The following is a 13,451-nucleotide window of genomic DNA, read 5'->3' on the forward strand; positions in this document are numbered from 1 at the left end:
TGCAGATGTTTACCATACACATGACCTCACAGGGCCAGGAATTCTCTTTGTAATCGCAGAGGGTCACTCGATACTGGTGACGAAGGAAAGCCGAGCGCAGTAAGTTTTATATTGCTCTTGGAATCTCTTTGAATGTCTTTGAGGTAATGGTGTATTGTGGATTATGTAACAGATTTTTAATCAGCGGGTTATTAGTGCAAAATATGACATGTCGGAATACTAAAAATGTAATAATTAAGTGGCCCTTATGAAAAAAAAATTTAAGAGAAAAAGAAAAAGACCAGTCAGAACAAAGTGTTCCAGACAGACGGGATATAGTTTCTTACGTGTGTGAATGTGTTTATCTTAAACCAGGCATCTTGTGCTACAATCCTGGATATATTTAAAGCCTGTCATTAAAAATCTTGCATTGGTTCTCTACGGTTTGGTTAATCTTGTGTAATTTTTTATTTATTTAATGCAATTTAATTGATATTTTTTTAAAAAAATTCCGTTTTTTTTTTTCCAAATTTCAACATCAAAACACCAATTTAGTATTGTAGTATTATAATTTTAAGAATGAAAACCAAAAATGTATATATTAATGTTACTTTTTTAAAGTAAATTCATTAAATGCTATCCTTCCGCTTAAAAAAATAGTTCCTGACAGTTACAGTAAATGTCATGAGAATATAGGGTAACATGCCTCATCGTGTGGAGCTCAAATAAAAGCAGAGAATAGGAACTGTTCTCATCCGCTGTGTCATGTATTTTTTTTCACCCAAGATTTTTTTCTCACACGCATACATCTGCTTATCTCTCTGCATGAGAAAACATCTGTTTTCCGTCTTTTAGTTTAAAACAGACAGATTTGTGGCACAGCGTGAGTGTAAATTGATGGACATACAGTACAATACCTGCAACAGAAAACTATTAAATACAGTAATATTCCCTCCGCACTTCAGAAACTGTGGGCTTCCACACAAACACTCACACACAATAAACGGTTAATTTTGCTGAAATACATAATACATGGAATGGAGCTATATTGATTGTTTATGTTGCTGAGGATGGTTGTTAAGGGTGTTGCAGTGATGCACAGAACCGTTGGGTGAAGCGATCATAGCCGTGGTTTATCATGAATAGAACGCAGCTATTGACCAATCAGAACCAAGGACTGCAACTAACCGTTTTATAGTTACATATTCATCTAAACGGAACAACAGTGTGGATGGTGCCAGGATGTCAAGTGTGCACTTAAATTCAAATTGTTTCCTGAGTATTGGATATTGGCATGGCTTATTTTGCAAACAACATGAGTGCCTCCTTAGTGGCTGCTTCCACTGTGGTGTATAAGTGACCGGAGTTTGCTAATGTTAATGTTAGCGATGCACCCCTGCACTTCACGTTCAGTGATGATAACACTCCCATCTAGTGGTCGGGGTTTAAACGGAACACAAACCCACTGCCACAAGTCTTGAATGTAAAAAAAAAAAATATATATATTGATAGTGTTTTTGAGATTCGATACAGTATCATCAAACATAATATCATGATATTCACGTTTATCTATTTTCTTGCACCCTTATAAAAACTGCTCATGTTTAAACTTCCGTGCTTTTTCTTGCCATTTGTTTTCTTTAATACAGTCAGACAGGCTATTGATATGAGTATTTGGGGGCTTGCACGGGATACAATTACCATAATGTTGTTGAAATATTTGTGCTATTAGAGCGCCGTCTACCTATTGTGTGGGTATTGTGGTTCAGATCCCAGGAAGTCTGAATGTATATTATGGTATGGAGCTACTGAGTCTCCACAGTGGACTGCAAATTTAATGAGCTCCATTTCCAATGACAAGGGGGCAATCACATGAGGAAACCGGAGGTAATTTGGGCAAAAAAAAGGCTTGTTAAATGAAGTGTAGTGCCTGCATGGCTGTACAAGCTGTACACACATTGGCTTTAGAGAGCCATTAAGTTAGTTTCTGGGACCGTTCCTCATTCCGGCTGTAATGAAATGCAGCACAAGGGCATTACCTGCTCCACCTGATGAGCCTGGATTATTGTAGCATTGCTGATACTGCACAATGAAACTAGCTCAGGGCAAATCTGAATGGTTTATTTATAGAAGATATATTGCTGGCCATTTTTAAAATTCTAGTCTTACTTCGCTGAGCTGCTAGCAAGAGGTTTTGAGAACCAAAGAACTTTTGAAGCGTGCAATGAAACTGTGCTTTCACTCCATTCATGATTTCTGTTGAGTGACTCTTACAACAAACAATGTTTGGTTGTGTTTGTTCAGAGATTCGAGCCCAACTGGTGGAACAGCAGAAATGTCTGGAGCAGCAGACAGACATGAGGGTCCAGCTCCTTCAGGACCTCCAGGACTTCTTCCGCAAGAAGTCCGAGATCGAGATGGAGTACTCACGCAACCTGGAGAAGCTCGCTGAGCGCTTCATGGCCAAGACCAGGAGCACCAAGGACCACCAGCAATATAAGTGAGTGTGTTGTATTACTGGCGACGACTTTGTGATTTGAATCTAGAAACTTTTGCTCTCGTCCCAGATTTTTTAGACTTTAACCACTGACCCACAGCATCATTATTATTTCCTAAAATGTTACGAACAGTTTAACTTCTGTTGAACTGCTATGTGTGCTATGTGCCATATGAACTTGTTCCAAATGATGTAATGCAAATGATGGTGTCACTTATTTACATTAAGTGGAAATAGGAAGTAATCATGCTTATCTTTTATTTTCTATTAATAAATGGCACTTCAAGGGATTGAGATTAAGTTGACGCTTTTCCTTTCCCAACGGATCCCTAAATTATGTTTTATACATATATATATATACACTCACCGGCCACTTTATTAGGTACCCCATGCTAGTAACGGGTTGGACCCCCTTTTGCCTTCAGAACTGCCTCAATTCTTTGTGGCATAGATTCAACAAGGTGCTGGAAGCATTCCTCAGGGAGTTTGGTCCATATTGACATGATGGCATCACACAGTTGCCGCAGATTTGTCGGCTGCACATCCATGATGCGAATCTCCCGTTCCACCACATCCCAAAGATGCTCTATTGGGTTGAGATCTGGTGACTGTGGAGGCCATTTTAGTACAGTGAACTCATTGTCATGTTCAAGAAACCAATTTGAAATGATTAGAGCTTTGTGACATGGTGGAAGTAGCCATCAGAGGATGGGTACATGGTGGCCATAAAGGGATGGACATGGTCAGAAACAATGCTCAGGTAGGCCGTGGCATTTAAACGATGCCCAATTGGCACTAAGGGGCCTAAAGTGTGCCAGGAAAACATCCCCCACACCATTACACCACCACCACCAGCCTGCACAGTGGTAACAAGGCATGATGGTTCCATGTTCTCATTCTGTTTACGCCAAATTCTGACTCTAACATCTGAATGTCTCAACAGAAATCGAGACTCATCAGACCAGGCAACATTTTTCCAGTCTTCAACTGTTCAATTTTGGTGAGCTCTTGCAAATTGTAGCCTCTTTTTCCTATTTGTAGTGGAGATGAGTGGTACCCGGTGGAGTCTTCTGCTGTTGTAGCCCATCCGCCTCAAGGTTGTGCGTGTTGTGGCTTCACAAATGCTTTGCTGCATACCTCGGTTGTAACGAGTGGTTATTTCAGTCACTGTTGCCCTTCTATCAGCTCGAACCAGTCTGGCCATTCTCCTCTGACCTCTGGCATCAACAAGGCATTTCCGCCCACACAACTGCCGCTCACTGGATGTTTTTTCTTTTTCGGACCATTCTCTGTAAACCCTAGAGATGGTTGATAGAGGTCAGAGGAGAATGGGCCGACTGATTCAAGCTGATAGAAGAGCAACTTTGACTGAAATAACCACTCGTTACAACCGAGGTATGCAGCAAAGCATTTGTGAAGCCACAACACGCACAACCTTGAGGCGGATGGGCTACAACAGCAGAAGAGCCCACCGGGTACCACTCATCTCCACTACAAATAGGAAAAAGAGGCTACAATTTGCAAGAGCTCACCAAAATTGAACAGTTGAAGACTGGAAAAATGTTGCCTGGTCTGATGAGTCTCGATTTCTGTTGAGACATTCAGATGGTAGAGTCAGAATTTGGCGTAAACAGAATGAGAACATGGATCCATCATGCCTTGTTACCACTGTGCAGGCTGGTGGTGGTGGTGTAATGGTGTGGGGGATGTTTTCTTGGCACACTTTATGCCCCTTAGTGCCAATTGGGCATCGTTTAAATGCCACGGCCTACCTGAGCATTGTTTCTGACCATGTCCATCCCTTTATGGCCACCATGTACCCATCCTCTGATGGCTACTTCCAGCAGGATAATGCACCATGTCACAAAGCTCGAATCATTTCAAATTGGTTTCTTGAACATGACAATGAGTTCACTGTACTAAAATGGCCCCCACAGTCACCAGATCTCAACCCAATAGAGCATCTTTGGGATGTGGTGGAACGGGAGCTTCGTGCCCTGGATGTGCATCCCACAAATCTCCATCAACTGCAAGATGCTATCCTATCAATATGGGCCAACATTTCTAAAGAATGCTTTTTGCACCTTGTTGAATCAATGCCACGTAGAATTAAGGCAGTTCTGAAGGCGAAAGGGGGTCAAACACAGTATTAGTATGGTGTTCCTAATAATCCTTTAGGTGAGTGTATATGAATAAGAAAACATATGGAAAAGAAAAGCAAAATGCAATCAAGGCAGGTGTTAACCTGACTCCGCCAGATGGATTTGCTCCGCATATCCATCTGGAAACCTTCCGTTGAAGTAGTTTTGGTAAGGGGCGAAAATACTGGTTAGCTGATTGGCCTATGTTGGTGATAGACGGGCCAAATCAACCAATCAGATCAACGAAGCATATGACGTACTAACAGAGCGTATCTTTTCCTCTGAGAAAAGCCTCCAGAGCAGTGTTTTGCTCTTCTTTCAGTGAAGAAATACTCTGTAATTCCGATAAAACTTGCTCGATAGCCACGCTGATGCTAGTTTCATCCGCTGAAGCCGACATGTTCTTTAGACTGAACTGACGCGCTTCTCGTTGCGTCACACCTCAACCCGCCTCAAAGCCAACGCTGATTGGACGTTCGTTTGGTGAACTGCTCCCAAATTTTCTTTAACGGAAAGTATCCAGACTGATCTGCGAGTGAAACCTTGAAAGCTCGCGAGATCAGGATGGTCTCACGAGGCTAGGCAGGTGTGACTGTGTGAGCCTTCTTTCTGAACATAAGTAAAAGAGATAATCACTCACTGCTCTTGACTGAATAACTTTTTGTAGCTTTAATAAGGATGATTAATATATTTAATTATACATTAAAGACTGTGCTGTGTTATTTTACATTTGATTACTTGATTACATTTCTATATATTTCCTAACTGAATATATTACTGTTAGACCTGAAAATCTTAAAGCACTGTTACATGTGCCAAAAACAACATTGCGACGTGCCATTCATTAGTTAATTAGGAAATAATCATTATAGGCTCCTTGATATTGTAGATTTCACATAATCTTATTTAGTAAAATATATACATCTCTCAGTGAGCCCATAATGGGTCTTTATTTCTTAATCATTACTACTCCTTGTATTTATCTTTTCCTGCTGATTTATTCTCAGTGTAGTGCAGTATTGAGACATTATGAAATATTGACAGGAACAAAGTCAAACCGTGATCATCATGGTCTTATTATGCCAGTTCAGTCACTGGCTGGAAAATAGTCTATATCAACATGATGTTAGTACAGAAACCAAAAACTCAAAATATTGAGTGTGTTTGCTTTTCATTTCTGTAAATAGACCAAATGCTGGTTTAATAGCCCTAAATGAGTCCAGCAGCTGTGTGCACAACTGGAGGCAATGGAGAATCTCGTCGTGGCACTTGTGGTTTATGTGGCCTGTTGGTTTGAGAGAAGTATAAGATACTTGACACAACTCACTACCATATTCTGAAACACAAGATGCCAAACCTGCCAGTTTTTAAATACCTGACAGAGTATTAACAGATGCAGAAGTAAAGAAGGGTACATATTACAGTGTGAGGTTATTGGTGAAGATCGGGATTTTTGCCTTTTAAGAGATTAAAAAAACTATAAAGGCAGCCAGGGTTGGGGAGCCATTTCTAAAGCCAGTTTAGCTCAGATGTGTTTGTTGAATGAAATCAGCATGAGCTTTATTAACTGGGATATCCGTGCACCCCAGAGTTGTTAGAAAAGAACATCTCATTTTAAAATCATTTCGAGTCGTTTTAACAGGTCTTTCAGCTAAATTTGGACTCTTCTGTAACCACAGGGCTTCAGCAAAGAGGTCCGCGCCATTGCCGCTGTGTTTGTATCCCACTTTGTTCCGTAGTCCAGAGGTCTGGCCCGATGTCTGACCGATGGCGTCTAGATGAGGCCAGCTGAGCCAAAGTAGAGGGTGTGTTTTACCCTTGTTGAAGTTGGCCTGATATATGCAGTCAGCAGAATTCTGCAAAACCAGTGAGAGGGAATATTAAGTGACTGTTTGTCAAGAAACAGTTTACTGCACTGTTTGTTTATTGTAGTCACAGAATGAATCTTCTCAACAGCACTAGGAGCATCTCAGGTGACTCTCAGAGCAAAGTGTGATGGATCTGGCCTGAAAGTTGAATACCAGAGAGATGTGGTCACATTACCACGCGTAGCTAGTGTATGTATGGATTTGGTTAGGTCCTAACTGAAAGTTTCCATTTTAGTATATATATTTTTTTTTTGTACTGAAAATTAGATTTATGACTTTTGTAGAGGATTGTGGGTAGATAAAAAGTAATAACATAGAATTGACCACAGGATCTAATTTCGCTACAATTTAAAGTGCTAGGGCGATAAATCGGCCATTTTAGAGAATATCGTACTGGCCTATAACCATTCCTGCTTGACCAACACAAGCGATAGCTCCCTTTTGTCAGTTTCAATCTACTAGCAGCCTTGACAATACATTATGCACATTTTACACTAACTTTTATTCTGCAAGGACGCATTAAATTTAATCAAACGTAACAAAGACTTTTACATTTTTAGAAAAATTAATTACAAATACATTCTGTTTGAACTTTCTATTCATCAAAGAATCCTGAAAAAAAAAAAAAATCAGTTTCCACAAAAATATTAAGCTGCACAACATTGGTAATATAAATGTTACACTAAATCAGGATATTAGATTGATTTCTAAAGGATCATGTGACTCTGAAGCCTGGAGAAATGGCTGAAAATCCAGCTTAAATAAATTACATTTTAAAATATATTAAAATAGAAAACATTTTATTACTGTTTTACTGCAGTAAATAAATGCAGCCTTGTTGAACATGAACATAAGAGACTTCTTTCAAAAACATTAAAAACATTACCGACGCCAAACTTTTAAATAATTAAATATTTTCGTGAATTCCCAGTAAATACTGAAAAAAAAAAAATTGATTTCAGTTTATGTGTCAATTCCTGTAATTTAACAGTTGTAGCCTATATTTAGGCATTCACACCACCCACCCTCTACTTACTGATGCCGTGACCGCTCCAGGTTCTGTCCTCACTTGTGCACATTTACAAGGCAGGGTTTTGTGAGCTGTGTGAGTAAACTTTTCCCAGATGACACTGTCGTCGTGGCGACTAATCGACTGATGCTTAGTTTAGTGCGCGTGTTTGTTGAGCTAACAGGCATCGCATACAGTTTGCCCAAGGAGGGGTGCAGGACTCAGGATAGGATCTATTTAATTATATTCATCATCCAGCTGCCAGATTTGGACTTCAGATTTCCTTCCTACTTGTCATTTTGCAGATGCCTTTGAGCCAAATAGACTTTCCACAAGGACACATTTCCTGTAGGAAACTGAGTGTAAGTGTTTTTTTTAGGGTACAGTAGGTCTGAACCGTTTTCATTTTGGTTACACGCCTAAAATGAAATGGAATTCACTTCATATAAGGTAAGGTATTATGATGAAACGCTATGCCCCAGTAAGTTTGTTCGGGTTTTAGTTGTCTGCGTGATTGCACCTTCACTCACATTCATTTTGATGACCTTGCTGTTGGCTGCCAAACCCTCCAGTGAAGCGCTCTAGTTTGCTCTGGCATTTCGCAATCGATGAGCTGTCAATATAATTAGGGATGTCCCGATACCACTTTTTCACTTCCGATACCGATACCGATGCCGCAGCTTTGGCTTTTGCCGATACCGATATTAATCCGATATTTTTATTTTATTCTTAAACTAATAAAAAATATAGCAATTTTCTCAATTAGCCACCTAAAAAATACCTCCTATATAGTCCACAACATTATGAAAGATTGCCACCCTTTATTCAAACACTACAAAAAAATAAAGAAATATATAAATGAAAGAAAATACAGATACTTCAGTACTTAAAGCTAGCTAGCTACCAACAGGTTTAAAGTTAAAACAATTTAAACAGCAGCATTCTACATTGTAAATACCAGTACAGTTTTTGTTTTTTAAATCAAGTAGAATTTCTATAACTGTGTGTTAAACTGATTATCACTCTTGTGTGTGTTAAACAAAATCTACTTAATACAGACAGCTTCATTATAAAGATAAACAACAAATCCCCAAAATATATGATCATAATCTATGACAAAAATGCTATTATAAACTAGATTAGTGGATAATACACATGGCTCTTTTTATTGTTGTAAAGTACATTCATGAAAAACAAAATAACAAAAATGAAAAAGATAATTATTTTAGATATAGCTAAATCTGCTATAAAATTGAGACATGTTTTAAGTGTATTGCACAGCTATTTAATGAGGCAGCAACATTAATAATTATTAATGTTAATAAGCTTTAATTGCGTCACTGCATTATGATATGAAAGGCTCCAATACAGTGCGGCACAAAGCGCTTATGCGCATCCCGAGCGGAGAATGATGCGCTTGAAGCCACGTGGAGTTACAGCACGCAGCGCGTCGAGTCCGCTTTGAAAAGTTCAAAGCACAACGGAGATACATATTGATGGACAGTGTATTATACAGTATCTATCTATGCAATCGTTTATTGAGCCTTTTCTTTTAACAGTTTTAAATTTCAGTTACTGTGCGCGTGAGGAACAATTATAGTGCTCTGACTCTAGTGTTGTGATCAAACCGACAGCGTCCGACACCCGGTAGAGAGTAACACGATTGAGTTACAGCAATAAAGTCCAGCAAGATAAAGTTGTTTTATGCGAAAACATAGACCTTTATCTTACAGATCAAGTATAATAGTATTAACATTGAATCATCTTGAAGATAGTTTCATCATTGACTGTAAACCGAACGCGACGCGCTGTTTGAATGCTGAATGGAGAATGACTGACAGCCGCGAGAGGGAAAAGTTTACGTGATCTTGAATTTAATGACTTAAATATTAATTTATATCTCTCATAATGGCTTCAGAACACTTATAATAGAGTGCACGAAAACGTTATGGTACTTTAGAATGTTTTTGTGCCTTTTGTGGGGCTTAACAATAACACATAATAGTATACCCACAATATCGGATTTGGATCGGCCTCGTCTGATCGATACCCGATCCCGCAAAAATGGCAGTATCGGAGCCGATACCGATCCTGAGTATCGGATCGGGACATCCCTAAATATAATGTTTACGATCTGCAGGATGTTTACACCAGCACAGAATGAAGTTCCTCTGGCTGCTGTGTTGATGTAGTTACTGGATCGCTTGTAGTTGTGGTGTATTTATGCCATTGGTTATTATGATATCAGCAGATTTGGGCCACATTCATTTTAGTGTAATTAATTTGGGTAATTGCCACCAATGATGTTATATAGACTTGCTTACACCTGGGAACTGGCACATTGGTATCGCTTTCTGGAAAATTGTAAGGAATTTATAATGGCTTTTCAGTGGCAGTTTTGACTTATCTAGATCTTCATAATTGTCTAAACAGACATTGGAGACATTGATTTCATCATTCATTATTATATCATTCCTTAAATATTGTTGTAAACATGTAAAAAAAATACAAATATCTGTCCTTATTTATTCACTCACATTTTGTTTAAACCCTTAATGATTTTCTTTGGAATTAAAAATGAGGTATTAATGAGAACACAAGAACTATATAAGAGAGCAAATCGTCCTTTTAAATCCGTTCTTTTCAGTGAACTGGTTGATTCGATTCGGTTCTCAGATCAAAGTGAACAATTTGTTCAGTGTTCCAAATATAGCACATAATGCCATTTATTGTATGATAGTTTTTTTTTTTTTTTGGAGCTTGACAGATGTGGTCAGTGTTATTTAAGTATTATTTATTTACTGTTATTGTACTTATACAATTTTTGAAATAACACTTTTTAGTAATTGTTATGTTCTATTTCTATTTTGTGGTATTTTATATAGCTTTATTTTACTACAACTAAAATAAATTAATTATTTTAGTACTTGAACTTATTTTATTTCAGTTAGTCTTCTAGGCAAATTTATATATTTTCGTAACCTTTTTTTAAAAGTATTTTTTTAATCTAATATTTATATTTTATTTTATTTCTGCTTTATTTCAATAAATTAAAATTAGCTAACAATAACAACATTGTTGTTCAGTGTGAACTGTTGTTGAATGGGAAAGTGTGAAGACTCTTCAAAATACCTAATTTTTTGTTCCACAGAAGAAAATAAGTCATGAGGGTTTGGAATGATAAGAGTTAGTAAATAATAACCGTTTTCACTTTTGGGTGAATTATTGTTTTAAAGTTGGTTGTGACACCACTTTTTTTTTATTCCTGGTCCATCTTCACTCTCTGGAGTAATTTAAAATTTTGTAGAAAGTGTTCCGTTCCCTTGAGATGATCTAGTCATATTGCTCTTTTGCCTTAATTTATATAAGCTTTTTTTTATGGGTCGTTTTCTCTTCTCAACTTATTTAGAAGTTTTTGATCAAATTCTGCTCTGTGGAAGCACCAAGATGTGAGCTGTGCAGTGAAGAGTAGTGGAGAGCGGGTGGTTATTTAATCTGGTGTGAGCAGTAGAGCTGATTTACTGAAGCCTTTAATGTTGCTGCTGGCTCTCTGCTCTACTCAGCAGTAATGGCTGCTTTTGTATCAGTTCTGATTTGTCACGTCACGTGCTTTCCAAATTAACTCATCATGTCTTTTGATTACCCAGTGTGACCACTTCCTCCCCAGTTGTCATCACTCCTATGCCCACCATGGCTGTGAGCTTATAGATGGATTTCTGTATATATCATTTTTACTTATTTAAATAATTGTATGTATTTACTTTTGCGTATGTGAGCTCTAAAATTAGGATGTGTCATTTGCACATATTAAATATATAAATGCATTTTTTATTTTTTTTATTTTTAAATGTGATTATTTATTTAAAGCAGCACTCAGTAGGAATTCCGTTTTTGTCAAACAGCGACCCCTAGAGTCGCTGTGGAGTACTTGTACTGTCGTGAATAGCACTCACGCAGAGATGGCTCGCACTCACGGCCGGATCCCCTCCCCCTGTACACCGGTACCTGTTCAGTTGGATGGACGCTGTAACGAGTGGAAATAAGGTATGGCCCCTTTAAGAGCTGCGCACGCGCCCTGTTTAACTGTCGGCAGTCTGTATTGTATGTGCGCCTCGAACACCACATGTATACGGCGCCGGGTTATTTCTGTTTGATGCTCATTTTATCAGAATTTTATCAGATCTGTTTTTTTGCCGTAAAGCAATTCGTTACCTCGCGAGACCTGATATCACACGATACTTCCTAACACTCAGGCCGGCGGCTCGCCGGCCCAAAGTTGCAAGGGTGGTTTTGCGGCTCACAGGCACCAGGGGGGTGCGAGACGACCACCATTCAACACAAAATCAGTAATATAAACATTACAATGACTCCAAAGCTGTTCGGTTAAGGTAAAAAAGTTACTTAGTTCACCTTTAACAAATGAATGTTAGATCCTTCTTTCTCCCCTTTCCTTGCGTTCTTCATTACGGACACATTTGGCTCAATTTTTTTAATTCTATGATCTAGTATGAAGTAGGGCTGCCCCTTAAAGCTGCAGTAGGAAGTTTTGAGAAAACGTTGACTTAGCCTGAAAACTTGAACAAGCACAACTTACAGGTCCCACCCCCTTGCTCTCTGCTGCGCTACAGCCCTCCCTCCACAGCTCGTCCTCCACAGCGGAGCCTGTCGTGAACGCGCAGGCTAGTAAACAGGGCCACCGATAACAGCGGATAAAAAGTTATATGGCACATTCACTAATAGGGACTAAACGTCAATAATATGCTTTACATTGACTATGGCCTGCCCATACTTTGACTACAAACTTGGTCCTCAAATCATTATGTATTTTGCAATAGCCTACATGTAACTTTATAACGTTGCACTCTTTCTATAAGTTAGCTAGTAAGATAACGTTAATATAACGGTAACTAACGTTACAGTATGCAAGTAATTATTCTAGCGATATATAATGCTAGATAAGGTGTGCTAGTACATTATTTCAGCAACATGACAAGCCAGTGAATTAGCAGATTTCAATTGTTGCTTAGCAGAGTGCGTGACATTTTATCTACATTTTATTTATGTTATGCGGCTAGAGTTTTGACACCGAGTCAATGGGCTCAAGTGTAATTCTTTCTTTTTCGCTTGTTTATCGTCATCAGTCTTTTTCCTTTTACCTCTTTGTTTTATGAGCAGGTGTCACTCGAGAATTGGCCGTTTAGGTTGTTTCTCCGTCATAAGCACAGCTGAAGCACGCCGGCAATCTTGAGTTTGAACGACGGCTCGCGCTGTGCAAGAGAGGGGTGTGACCAGCGCGTACACGAGCGTGATTGACACTGCTAAGACATTCCTCCTGGCTCTGATTGGTTGTTTCTGACCGGGAGCGTGTATTTCTTGCAAATGGCAATAGGACCACTGGGAGGAGCCAGAAGAGCTTGATTTTTACACAGATTATCTGTCTCATATTCTACTGTCAGGACATAATGACAGTTTTAGCAAATACATTTTTTCAAAAGTTACCTACAGCAGCTTTAAAAGTCGACGAAAAGAGGCTTAGTTGATCGAATTTTAATTAGTCGGCTAGTCGCAGAGAAAAACAAAACACCACAGGAATCAGTCCGATGACGCTTTAATACCGCTGGTCCATGTGGTAATTATATCGGGCATAAAATCCAAACGTCGCTTTTCATTCATTGGCATCAAACATGGCTTATCATTTGAAAAAAGTAGCTTAACATTAGCCACTTTACAAGGCCACTCGCTCAGTTAACCCGAGATAAATGTGCGTTGAAGTTTCAGGGCTGTTTGTCAGCCCTGAAACTTCAACCATTTTCCGTTATTAAATTCATATTCCATTATTAGGGTTTGTGAGGTAGACCAAGTTCTCTCTTATCGTCCACTCATGCCTGCCAGGAATGTATTAGCCTTGTGACTTTAATATTGTTGCCCTTTTTTATTCATGCATTTCAGTGCTCAAG

At 38.8% G+C, this 13,451-nt stretch overlaps 1 protein-coding gene across 5 annotated transcripts in view; it reads left to right on the forward strand.

The window, feature by feature from the left end:
• srgap1a (SLIT-ROBO Rho GTPase activating protein 1a) overlaps positions 1–13,451 on the forward strand; it is a 112,762-nt gene that overhangs the window by 38,478 nt on the left and 60,833 nt on the right. For all 5 annotated transcript variants that reach the window (XM_056261298.1, XM_056261300.1, XM_056261301.1 and 2 more), the window contains exon 2: positions 2,284–2,479. In XM_056261298.1, coding sequence (XP_056117273.1) covers positions 2,284–2,479 — 196 coding nt within the window. The remainder of the gene's footprint in view (positions 1–2,283; positions 2,480–13,451) is intronic.

Source organism: Rhinichthys klamathensis, unplaced genomic scaffold (genome assembly GCF_029890125.1).
Source record: "Rhinichthys klamathensis goyatoka isolate OS25496 unplaced genomic scaffold, OSU_Roscu_1.1 h1tg000181l_1, whole genome shotgun sequence".
NCBI classification, from domain to species: domain Eukaryota; kingdom Metazoa; phylum Chordata; class Actinopteri; order Cypriniformes; family Leuciscidae; genus Rhinichthys; species Rhinichthys klamathensis.